The following is a 12904-nucleotide window of genomic DNA, read 5'->3' as shown; positions in this document are numbered from 1 at the left end:
CTAGTCCCTTTGCTCAATGGGAAAGATCTCGACAGGAACTCTGGTGTCGCCACCCTCGCCTGAGGATTTGCATACAATACCCCTATGAATGTACGAAAGGCTCCCCGTATCCCCATATTGTCTAGTACCGTCTCCAGCCATGACCACCCCACGCTATCAAACGCTTTCTCAGCATCAAGTGTGACCATGGCTGGACACTCCTCCTTTTGAAGATCCCTATGTCTAATGGCATCCATTACCAGCATAGCCCTCCGCACATTCGTCACCGCTGCCCTCCCCTTAACGAACCCCGATTGTGCCTGTGATATTAAGTTTGGTAGTATCTCCGCCAATCTATTGGCCATCAATTTGGCCAAGATTTTGAGATCTTGGTTTATCAATGAGATTGGCCTATAGTTTGCTGGGTTATCTAGATTTCTGTCTCCCTTGGGTATCAATTTTATGTACGCAGTGTTAAGGTGTCCCGAAATTCCCCCTCCTCCCATTATTTTGTTATACATTCTAGTCAGGATCGGTGCTACCTGCTCTCTCATTACTTTATAAAATTCCCCATTAAACCCGTCAGGTCCCGGTGCCTTGTGTACGTTCAGATCCCCTATTACCATCTGTACTTCTTCTAATGTTATTTCTGCGTTCAATCTAGACAGCTCTTCCGCATTGATTTGCGTGAGTTTTATGCTTTTCAACCAGTCATTTTCCCTGCCAACCGTCTCTTCCCCCTTACTATATAATTTTGCATAATAATCCCCCAGAATCTCGGTAATCTCTTGTGGGCTTGTGGATTTGCTCCCGTCCGGTCTAGTCATGTTAGTTATCAAAGTCATTGGTCGTCGCCCTTTTGCTAGATTGGCCAACAGTCTCCCTGCCTTATTGCCAAATTTGTGTAAATCAACTTCCTGCTGTGATCGTATCAGATCCTCCCTTTTTCCCGCCCAGGATTGAAATTCCTGTCTTGCTGCTTTCCACTCCTCCTTTGCCTCTTGTGTCTTGTTTTCTAGATACCATGTATACTTCTCTCTGAGGGTCTCACTTGCAGCCTGGTATTGTTTGTGGGTATGTTTCCTAAGTTTAGCTACATGTCCCATCAATCTTCCCCTTAATACTGTTTTTGCTGCTTCCCAGAACAACATTATATCCGCCTCATGTTCACTATTGTTTCTGCTATAGTCTTCCCACCATTCATTCAGTGTTTTGGCAAATTCCTTGTCTCTAAGTAGAAACGACGGAAACCTCCACAAGTAGTCCGTCCCCCTCAGTGTTGTATCAGTAATTTCTAGAAGCACCGGGCTGTGATCCGATATCACCATATCTCCAATATCCACATCCCTTACCCTATGCATCAGAAATTGGTCTACCAAAATGTAATCAATCCTAGACCATGCTTCGTGTGGATGCGAGTAATGAGAGTATTCCCGGTCATTTGGGTGAAGCATTCTCTAACTATCTTTTAAATTTGTGTCCTCCAAAAGCTTGACCATTAATCCTTTTACCTCCCTAATCGGTCAGCCGTCATCTCTACTATATCTCTTATCTTCCCCCCTTGAAACCACTGCATTAAAGTCCCCTCCGACTATCCGTTTGAGTTCTGTGTCTTTTCCCAATTCAGTAGTGATAAAGTTAAAAAATCAAGTTTGTTCATTGTTAGGGGCGTATATGTTATATATATCAAACTCTCCCTGTGGACTGGTAACCTTGATGTGAATATACCTCCCTTCTTCATCATTGTTCTGAGACACTATCGTGTGATTAAAATTTTTGTTAATTAGAATCATCACCCCTGCCTTTCGTCCCAGGGAGCCTGACCCAACTACTTTTCCCACCCATAGTTTCTGCATGCGGAAGAAATCCCCCTGGGGTAGGTGTGTCTCCTGTAGTAATGCTATATCGACTTTCAGTCTTTTGAGTTGCCTCAATATCATCATGCGTTTATGTGGTGACTTCAGTCCTTTCACATTCCATGTCACTATTTTAACCATTGTCCCAATTTCTCAAGTATTTCACGTCGACATGTGGTCTTTCATATGTGTGGTATTGTGATCCCTCCAAACATTCGGTGTGTCCATAACGTTGCTTTCCCTGAACCCATCTGCTCATCCTAAATCTATTACCAACTAACAACCCCTCAACTATCCCCCCCTTTACAGTCAGTCGTCTCTTCACTTCCATTTTTTCTGTGATGCTCCTGGCTCCGCAATTCCCTCTCAGCTCACTGATTAGTAATTACCCATCGCCTATCCCCCATTCTTCTGCTCCCCACCATATCAAGGCAAGGCTTTCTTGGTCAATAATCTTGTCAACATACAATACCCCCTCCCTCCTTTCCCATACACCTTATTCGGTGCCTCTGAACCCAGTCTCTCTCTCTTTCCTACCGGTATGGTCCTCCCAGCACCCAATAGAGAGACTCGGAAGAGAAGCCCGGACCCCCATGAACACCAAAGCTCCTCCACCCCCCAAAGTACATAGGGTCTCGGGATCCATAGAGACCATATAGCAGGGGAGAACCAAAGTGATGGATCAAGAAAAGGAAGAAAGAAAAAAAAAAAAATGTCCACCTCTACTTTCCATCATTCCCCCCCCCACCGGTCCCCCAGTTCGGTCCAAAGTGATATATCTTCTCCTTAAAATCTCTCTCAAGGCGCTCCTCTGCCTCGGTCTCCAGATTTGCGTGACAGCGATCTTCTTTCCTTGGGATTCTTCGTATGGAGCTCCGTCCCCTCCTCTCTCCTCTCCCTCCATTCGTTCTGTCCCTCTTCTCGAACCTCCCCCTCACTTTCCCCACATCGACCATCCCTCCTCCCCGAAGATTTTCTTGTCTGGTCACTTTCCACTGCCTCCTCCATCCATCTCTCCGCCTCTTTCAAGTCCTTTGTCACAAAAAAAGATCCATCTTGTCTTGTCACTCTCAGTAGGGCAGGGTAGAGCAACTGGAACTTCATACCTTTGCGGTACAGTGTAGTGCAGATCTTGCTAAAGGTCTTCCTTTTCCGGGTGACCTCTGCCGAATAATCTCCAAATATCAATACTTTATGTCCTTGTAAAAACAATGGGATCCTCCTTCCTCTAAATGCTCGCAGTAACTCTTCTTTGTCCTTATATTCCAGGTATTTTATTATGACTTGGCGCGGTCTGGCTGTGCCAGTTGTCCCCACGTTGTCTTCCTTTCTGCTCGTTCTCCACATGCCTGGACTCTCTCTTACAGGACCCACTCTGTGCGCTCTTTCCACTCTGCACTTATGTGTCAGACCCAGCACCTTGGGGAGCTCTATTTCACAAATGTTATCCAGTTGTTGCATGCTTATAGATTCCGGCAACCCCACCAGCCTTAAATTGCTCCTCCTTGATCGGTTTTCCAAATCTTCCAGTTTGTCTTTTATAGCCTGGGAGCCCTCCACCATCTCCTTCAACTGCTCCTTTAATGTTATCACCTCGTCCTCTGCAGTTGATATTCTTTGTTCCGCCTCTGCCATCCTGGTTCCCTGCTGTGTGACCTGTTCTTTAATGGAGGATAGCGCAGCCCCCACCATAGCCTCCAGGGACTCTTTTATCCTGTCTGCCAGGTGCGCTGCCACTGCCCCAGCCAAACGGTCATAGTCTATATGCATGCCTGTTATCTGGCTGCTCTGCTGGGCTGCCGACTTTTTGATCTGCCTCTCCCCCTCCTCCTCCACCAGGCTCTGCTCACCTTCCTGCAGACCGCTGTTTCCCGCGTCTGCCGCCATTTTATGGTCCCGTGCTGTGTGGTCTCCCTCTGCAGCTCCTTGCTTTAAGTGCTTGCCACCACTCCGGAGAAGGTACCGCTCCATACACCGATATCTCCTGCTCCCTGCCTCTCACTTTCCACTGTCTCTCACGGCCGTGGGGTGTTCTATGCCGGTCTTTGTAGCTGAGGGTTGCACGGAGCTCTGTCTCCCGCGTCCTCACATCACAGCGCCGGAACCGGAAGTATTTCCAGCTTTACAGAACGACGATAACACCATAGAAATGATAAGAACAATAGGCAAAATTGTTTGATGAATTGGAATGCGCAGGGTTAAAATTTCGCCTCTCAACATAGCCTATGACGCTCTCGGAGTCCAGACGTGTGACTTTGCAAAATTTTGTGGCTGTAGCTGCGACAATGCAGATGCCAATCCTGGACATACACACATACATACACACACACATTGTGCTTTATATGTGATATATATATATATATATATATATATATATATATATATATATATATAATTTATATATCACATATATCATTATCGCTCACTTTTTGTCTATCAGTTTTCAGGAAGCAGTGTCCATTACACCTGGTTGTTCTTTACCCTGGAGTCCATTGATTGGAGCAATGGCCACTTGTCATTCATTGGTTCTAATGGATGGAAACATACACGGGGATCCACTAGATACGAAGTTGTTTGAAGGAATCGGCTGGGTAATATTGATCCTGTGCCAGGAAATTTAATACATTAACACAGCAACATATTTCCTAGGTCTTATTTACATTTGTTAATCTTTTTTAGCACCTTGAAGAATTCAAGGCAACCGACAAATCTAGTCCATATACTATTGTCACACCAGGACCACGGACTCTGAATGTAAGTTGTGCTAAAATCAAATTAAATTGATTTGTTAAGGCTATGTCTACATTTGCTATATGTGCTTCCATCAAGAGTCACTTGGTGTTGAAATTCAGAAACCTCAATGGAACCCTGAGAGACTACATTATAAGTCATTAGGAACCATAATTTGGATCTTGCACATACTATGAATCAGGTATTATTATAAGTAAGGCTAGTTTCACACTAGCGTATGTACACGCAGTGCACGGCGCCACTAAGCCCCACCCCCTGCCGTGCCCCCTCCGGTCATCTCCTCCTACTATCGTACATCGCTGCGTGCGATCTGCACATCCTATCTTTAAAACCTGCAAAAGACAAAGTGAGCAAAAACCCAGCTGTAACTAAATAAGTAAAAGCAAAAGTGCATCTAAATAATACAGAGTTATTAGTAATACTGTTTTTGATCAAAAGTAGCATGAAAGCTATCCCACCATGACACGGTAACTCTGTTCGGGATAGTCCTACACTGTCTAATATTAAAAACCTTGCCTTGTGTCAAAGTTGACCTCAATGCGTGAACAAGGGCAGACAAAAGGACTGGGTCCCAAACAGTAGACACCAGTCAGGGGAAGCCTTATATACAATTTCCAGCTCAGGAGAGGGAGGCCACACCCCAGCTTGCACAGAATGCAAAAATACAAAGAAAAAACACAAAAATTGAGCTTGGTTTGAGTTGATACACACTCTTTTGCAGGTTTTATGGCCAATGTCAGCATGCATTTACACTCACTGGCCACTTTATTAGGTACACCATGCTAGTAACGGGTTGGACCCCCTTTTGCCTTCAGAACTGCCTCAATTCTTCGTGGCAGAGATTCAACAAGGTGCTGGAAGCATTCCTCAGAGATTTTGGACCATATTGACATGATGGCATCACACAGTTGGCGCAGATTTGTCGGCTGCACATCCCTGATGCGAATCTCCCGTTCCACCACATCCCAAAGATGCTCTATTGGATTGAGATCTGGTGACTGAGGAGGCCATTTGAGTACAGTGAACTCATTGTCATGTTCAAGAAACCAATCTGAGATGATTCGAGCTTTATGACATGGCGCATTATCCTGCTGAAAGTAGCCATCAGATGCCTGTTCTTAGCTGAGAGGAGTGGTACCCAGTGTGGTCTTCTGCTGCTGTAGCCCATCAGCCTCAAAGTTCGACGCACTGTGCGTTCAGAGATGCTCTTCTGCCTACCTTGGTTGTAACGGGTGGCAATTTGAGTCACTGTTGCCTTTCTATCAGCTCGAACCAGTATGCCCATTCTCCTCTGACCTCTGGCATCAACAAGGCATTTCCGGCCACAGAACTGCCGCTCACTGGATTTTTTTTCTTTTTCGGACCATTCTCTGTAAACCCTAGAGATGGTTGTGCGTGAAAATCCCAGTAGATCAGCAGTTTCTGAAATACTCAGACCAGCCCTTCTGGCACCAACAATCTTGCCACGTTCAAAGGCACTCAAATCACCTTTCTTCCCCATACTGATGCTCGGTTTGAACTGCAGGAGATTGTCTTGACCATGTCTACATGCCTAAATGCACTGAGTTGCCGCCATGTGATTGGCTGATTAGAAATTAAGTCTTAACACACAGTTGGACAGGTGTACCTAATAAAGTGGCCAGTGAGTGTATATGCTGCATGTGTATCAACTCAAACCAAGCTCAATTTTTGTGTTTTTTTTTATTTTTGCATCCTATCTTTAGCATAGGGTGCGCAGACCGTGCTCTGGCCATGCGCTAGTAGGATTTTGCGTGCGCTGCGCCCTTTTGACGGTGTGCGCCGAACGCACCATGTTGCATTTTGGTGCGCTCGGTGCAGTCAAAAGGGTGCAGGGTACGCAAAATCCTACTAGCGCACGGCCAGCGCACAGTCTGCGCACCCTATGCTAAAGATAGGGTGCGCAGATCGCATGCAGCGCTGTGCAATAGTAGGAGGAAATGACCGGGGGGGTGTGAAAGGGGGTGGGGCTTAGCAGCGCCATGCACTGCGTGTACATACGCTAGTGTGAAACTAGCCTAATAATCTAGAAATGAACAGAGAATAAAACGCAGTTATCTGTCTCTTTCCACCCTAAACTTTAGCTATTTTCTTAGCTAATCAGGATCTAATGTCTACTTTACATATCTAATATTATTCTGAAATATATTAAAATGTTGCAATTAATAAGCATAATTATTATAGTCTTAGACAAGAGTCACACCAGCGCATGGCATCGAATGCGAGCATCTGTTGCAATATGCTAATGACCCTCGGCTCCTGCTCTGCTGCGAGCGTGAGCCAAGTGTCATTCTACTGTGTTCCGATCCTCTCGCACAGAGTGGATCAGAGCATAGCTGGGGTGGAGGTGGAGAAAGTAATTTCTCCATCTTCTCTTCTGCCGGCGTCAGTGTGTATCGCACAACACTCAGGTGGTATTCGAGTGCTGTACGTTGTGTCACTTGCACCCATAGACTTATATGGGTGCGAGTGAGCCAAACCTTGGTGCCAATCGCAGCATGATGCCATTGTTATTGCATTCCGGTATGGCATGAAAAGTTAATCACCGATCTAAGCTGCCTCATAGAGTAACAATGGGCAAAGTGCTATGCAATTTTTTATCTTATAGCACTCGGCCTTGTTGTACACTACAGTAGTGTCACTCCGACCTTAGAGTTACATCAGTCGGCAAGTAATTATAATGGATGTATGTAGTATAGTAACAAAGTAGTAATCAACAAGTCTGTAATGGCTTATACCCTTAATGAGAACCTGACAGGCACTGGCTGTATTATTTCAGCTGCGGTGTTTCAGAACAAAGCATGCTTTAACTCCTTCACAACGGGGCCAATTTCCATTTTGCTTATTCATTTTTTCCTCCCTCTCTTCCGAGAGCCAGAACTCTTTTATCTTTCTGTCCACATAGATATCTGAGGGCTTGTTTTTTGCAAGATGAGTTGCACTTTTGAATCACACTATTCATTTTACCACATAGTGTACTAAAAAATGGGAAAAAAAAAACCAAGTGGGGAGAATTTGTGAAAGAAACGCAATTCTGAAATTGATTTTTGGGAACTATTTTTACGATGTACATTATGTGGTAATAATGACCTCACAATATGACTCTACTCATCAGTAGGATTACGGCAAATCAAGCATGTCCAGTTTTTTTTGTTAGTACAAAAAAGTCAGAAGTTTGTAAAACACAATTTTTGTAGCTGTCACCATTTTTTGAGACCCATGAAGTTTTCATTTTTTGAACAATGGAACTGTGTGATAGGTTTATTTTTTTTTTAGAGGCGAGGCAACATTTTTATTTATGCAATTTTGGGATAGATATCACTTGATGATCGCTTGTTACAGCATTTTTTATGGTATTGCAAGGATCAAAAATATTTTTGGCCTTCTTGAATTTTTTGCGATTACGGTGTTTACTAATAAGGCTAATTATTTTTATATTTTGACAGATCAGACTTCTCTGAAAGCGGCGATACCACTTATGAGTAATTTTTTTTGCATCTTTCTTTTTAATGGGCTGAAAAGAAGGTTATTTGAACTTTTCTTTTTTTTCCTCTTTTCATATTTTTAAAACTTTACTTTTTACTGTTCTTAATAGTCCCATTAGAGGACTTGAAGCTGCGCTCATTTGATCGCTTTTGATATATACTGCGATACCACAGCATTGTTGTACATAGGAGAAATCACAGTCTCCTTTGAAGCATGCATTTGAAAGAAGCTGTTAAAATCTGTTTAGTTTGTGACTATCCACCATTTTCTTGTGGTGTTCTGGCTGCTGGCCTTTTTCCTCTGCTGCTGGGTTTGTCTTGGGTCAGGTGATTGTATCACTCTTTGTTAACCAGCACCTGTCTCCCAGTCCTTGCTGGATAACAGTGTTAGGCCTCTTTCACACTTCCGTTTTTGACCATCAGTCAAAATCCGCCAGGTTTTGAAAAAAAACGGATCCGCCATTTTTTTTTGCGGATCCGTTTTTTCCCCATTGAGTTGTATTACTGGTGGATCTTGATGGATGGCCATCCGTTGGATCCATTTTTGTGAGGATCCTCCAAATTTTTTTCATCCGCCGGCATGCTTGGACGGACCATGCAACGTTTTTTTTTTGTTGTTGGATCCGCATTTTCCATTGCGCATGCCCGGAGAAAGGAAGTCAGGGAGAAAATTAACCCTGAATTCCTTTCTGGCGGACAAAAAAAAATTCTCTCTCTCTCTCTCAGTGGTTCCTTTAAAATTCTTCATTCTGAGGATCCGTCACAAAACGGATCCTGTGGCATCCGTTCACATCAGTTAGGAACGGATCCGCTTTTCCGCCTTTTTGGCGGATTTTAACTGACGCAAAAAACTGAAGTGTGAAAGAGGCCTAATTCCACTTGAGTTCTGGCTTGGTGTTTTGCTTTGCCTTCTGTGTGCTTTAATTTGTGCAGTGCTGGGACCTCTGGTTCTGCTAGTCTTAGTTTCTGTTTTCAGTTGCTTTCTGCAGCCTTCTCTGTGTTTCCTATTGGGAGGTGACCCGTTTTTGTACCCAGTCCATAGAATTTTCAGGGACCCCCCTCCACCTATCTATAGGTCTTCACTTGAGATTAACCTAGCATCGTCGGTGGGTCTATTCGCAAGGAATGGGTCGCCCACCCCATCGTAGTGTATCAGCCTATTCATAGTGCAGGGCCAGTTATCCCCCTTCTACCCTAGTCCTGTGTTGCAGATCTGTAACAAAAGCTCCCAAATGAAAGCATTAAGGTCTTCAAATGACCAGTGGTTATGTCATGGGTGCACCAATCGGCGCATGGAATGATGTGCTCCCATGCTAGCACTTGTTAAATGCTGATGTCAAATTTAACCTCTGAAGGATTGAGACACTTTGTATGTTAATGGGACCATGGAAATAAAAATAAGGCACAGCCTAAATATTTTAGGGTGCATCATCATGTCTCACAACAACAATGGCAAAAGAAGAGAAAGAGATACACCTCAATATAACTGATAATTTGAGTAAAAATAGATAATTTTATTTATGTCACACAAAATAGTTAATATATAACATTAACCCCATGTGTATTTTACAGCAGCACAATTTATGAAATATAGTTTTTTTTTGTTAAGAAGTTAGAATTAAAAGTTGATCAGCAATTTCTCATTTTTCCAATAAAATTTACAAAACCATTTTTCTTAAGGACCACATCAAATTTGAAGTGACTATCAGGCATATATGACAGAAAAAAAAAAAAACTGACACCATTCTAAAAACTGCACCCTTCAAAGTCCTCAAAACCCCATTCAAGAAGTGAATTAACCATTCAAATGCTTCACATGAATTAATTTTTTTGTGGAAGGAAAAAATGAAAATTTCATTTTTTTTTAACACAAATTTTACTTTAGCCCGAAATGTTTTATTTCCACCAAGGTAACAAGATAAAATGGACCTTAGACTTTGTTGTGCAATTTCTCCTTAGTACACCAATACCCCACATCTTGTGGAAAACTACTATTTAGGCGCACTGGTGGGCTCGGGAGGGAAGTAGCACTGTTTGAGTTTTTGAATGCAAAAATGAATGCAATCGAGCGGGGGACACCCTGATGTGCCTAAATAGTGAAAATCCCTCACTTATTACACATTGTGAAAACTAGACTCCTCAAGGAATGTGTGGGGAGGACTTTGAACCTCCAGATGCTTCACAGAAGTTTATAATAAAAATCACATATTTAGCACTGAAATGTTCTTTTAGCCCCAATAATTTTACATTTTCACAAAGGTAACGGGAGAAAATTGACCTAAAAAATTGTTGTGCAATTTCTCCTGAGCACACCCCCATGAGTTGGAGAAAACTTGTTTGGACACATGACAGGGCTCGAAAGGGAAGGAGCGCCGATTGATTTCTTGAACGTAAATATGGCTGAAATCGAGAGTAGAAGCAATGTCGTGTTTGGAGAGCCCCTGATGCACCTAAACAGTGGAATCCCCCCACAAGTGACCCCCTTTTGGCAGCTAGACCTCTCAAGGAATGTATATAAATACATGTAAGCACCTTCAACCCCCAGGTTCTTCACAGAAGTTTTTAACATTGGACTGTGAATTTAAAAAAATCACATTTTTCTCACAACTGCTCTGCCACACGATGATTCTATAGAATAGAATAGAAGGAGCAGTATTTGCCTCCTTGTGCACAAATTTTCCTAGAATAGTGTGCAGAGCCCCTAAGTGCTAGAAGAGTAGAATACCTCTTCAATTGACCCCATTTTGGAAATTATACCTCTTTGGAATTTATCTACAGGTGTAGTGATGGTTTGATTTTATGTGTATTTTGCAGAAACAAGCGGCAGTGAATGTTGCTGAGTGAAAATTGCAAATCTGCTATTGTGATGCCCTTACTTTGTAGTGCCCAGTATGTTGTAGTGGCCAGTAGAGTTGAGCGAAACGGGTCAAAAAAATTCAAAAGTAGCCGATTTTCGCCAAAGTCGGGTTTCATGAAACGAAACCCGACCTTAGTGTGAGGTCGGCCACGAGGTCCTCGACCATCGCACCAAAGTCGCGTTTCAAAAGATGCTTTTGCGTCCTTTTTCAGCCAATCAGGAAGAACGGACACTGTGGGCAACATGATGACATAGGCAGCGGTTACCACCATGTTTGTGAAGGGCATGCAAGTGATTGGCTTGCTTTTTGTGGCATCACAGGGGGTATAAAAGGGCGTGCACACCAACTGCCATGTTACTTATGCTGATCTCAGAATAGGGAGAGCTGCTGCTGCTGCTGATTCTGTAGGGAGAGCGTTAGGCAGGGAAGAAGATACAAAAAACTACTTCTGCTGCTAGCGATTTTGCCTGTACAACACACCAGTTACTGTGCAGTGCAAGGGGAGGCTATATTTTGGTGCATCAGCTCTGTTGATTATCAGGCTGCCTTTTAAGGCTCCCTGATAGCTGCATTGCTGTTTTCACACTGCTGAGCAAACTGCTTTTTTCAAAGCAATCCAAATTTTATTTTTTTGTCCTGGTGAGTTACTGAGCATTCATTTTTTCACACACCGTACAGCAGTATATGCTACTCAAACATTACCGTGTACCGGCTGTTACCACGGCCAAATTGAAGATATCTGTGTGTAACTCTGTAAGGAAAAGCCGAGGAGTTTGTCCGTTCTTACAGACCTACACTTTAGGGAGATTCCAATTCTACCCAATTCTATATACACCTTATAGTTAGTCATACACTTGGCAATTTCTGCCGGTCACATTGCGGTGTAATCTGTCATGGGCCAGAGACAACAGTTCAGCGGCCAAATTGAAGCTATCTGTGTGTGACTCTGTAAGAAAAAAGCCGAGGAGTTTGTCCGTTCTTACAGACCTACACTCTAGGGAGATTCCAATTCTGCCCAATTCTATATACACCTTGCAGGTAGTCATACACTAGGCTATTTCTGCCTGTCACATTGCGGTGTAATCTCTACTGGGCCTGAGACAATAGTTCAGCGTCCTCCAATCTACAGTGAGATTCAAATTCTCAACAATACTCTATACAGCTTCTGTCTTCTCATACACCAGCCAATTTCTGCCTGTCACATTGCGGTGTAATCTCTACTGGGCCTGAGACAATAGTTCAGCGTCCTCCAATCTACAGTGAGATTCAAATTCTCACCAATACTATATACAGCTTCTGCCTTCTCATACACCAGCCAATTTTTGCCTGTCACATTGCGGTGTAATCTCTACTGGGCCTGAGACAATAGTTCAGCGTCCTCCAATCTACAGTGAGATTAAAATTCTCACCAAGACTCTATAAACCCTTTACCTTGTTTTACAGTACCATATAGCTGTTGTTATTTTGGGTACCTTTTTCAAAAAAATGAAGAAGTATGGTGGAAGAGGCCGTGGAAGTGGGCGGGAGTTGCCAGCTGGTCCTGATGGTGGTGTTGGTGGTGGTGCTTCTGCTGGTTGTGGCAAAAGCACAATAGCACCTAAGGCAGGAGGTGGTGAGTCGGCGTCATTGTCTGGCTCCACAAGGCTTCGTAGGCTCCCTTTTCTGGGAGTAGGTAAACCGCTTTTAAAGCCGGAGCTTCAGGAACAATTTTTGGCTTACATTGCTGACACAGCCTCCATCTCTATCGCCTCCTCTTCTGAAGTTTCGAAAAATAAAAGCACTGCGTCATCAGTGGAGGCTCCTGGTCAGGAACAACACCTTTCCTTGTGTCCTTCACCCCTACAAAATGTGAAGGATGCGGCAGGCCACACTACAGATTACTCCATGGAGCTCTTTTCTCATACCATGCCTGGGTTATCAAGTCAAATCGTGAATTCCCCAGTCCAAGATGAATCTG

At 43.6% G+C, this 12904-nt stretch overlaps 1 protein-coding gene across 3 annotated transcripts in view; it reads left to right on the top strand.

Annotated features, from left to right (window-relative positions):
• The window catches only part of LOC141092477 (probable cation-transporting ATPase 13A5), a 510776-nt gene that overhangs the window by 186246 nt on the left and 311626 nt on the right, over positions 1-12904 (top strand). For all 3 annotated transcript variants that reach the window (XM_073578644.1, XM_073578645.1, XM_073578642.1), the window contains 2 exons: positions 4276-4426; positions 4515-4589. In XM_073578644.1, coding sequence (XP_073434745.1) covers positions 4276-4426; positions 4515-4589 — 226 coding nt within the window. The remainder of the gene's footprint in view (positions 1-4275; positions 4427-4514; positions 4590-12904) is intronic.

Source organism: Dendrobates tinctorius, unplaced genomic scaffold (assembly GCF_039654945.1).
Source record: "Dendrobates tinctorius isolate UK_male_01 unplaced genomic scaffold, ASM3965494v1 ptg000060l, whole genome shotgun sequence".
Taxonomy (NCBI): Eukaryota; Metazoa; Chordata; class Amphibia; order Anura; family Dendrobatidae; genus Dendrobates; species Dendrobates tinctorius.
This window is presented reverse-complemented; position numbering and strand designations above follow the sequence as displayed.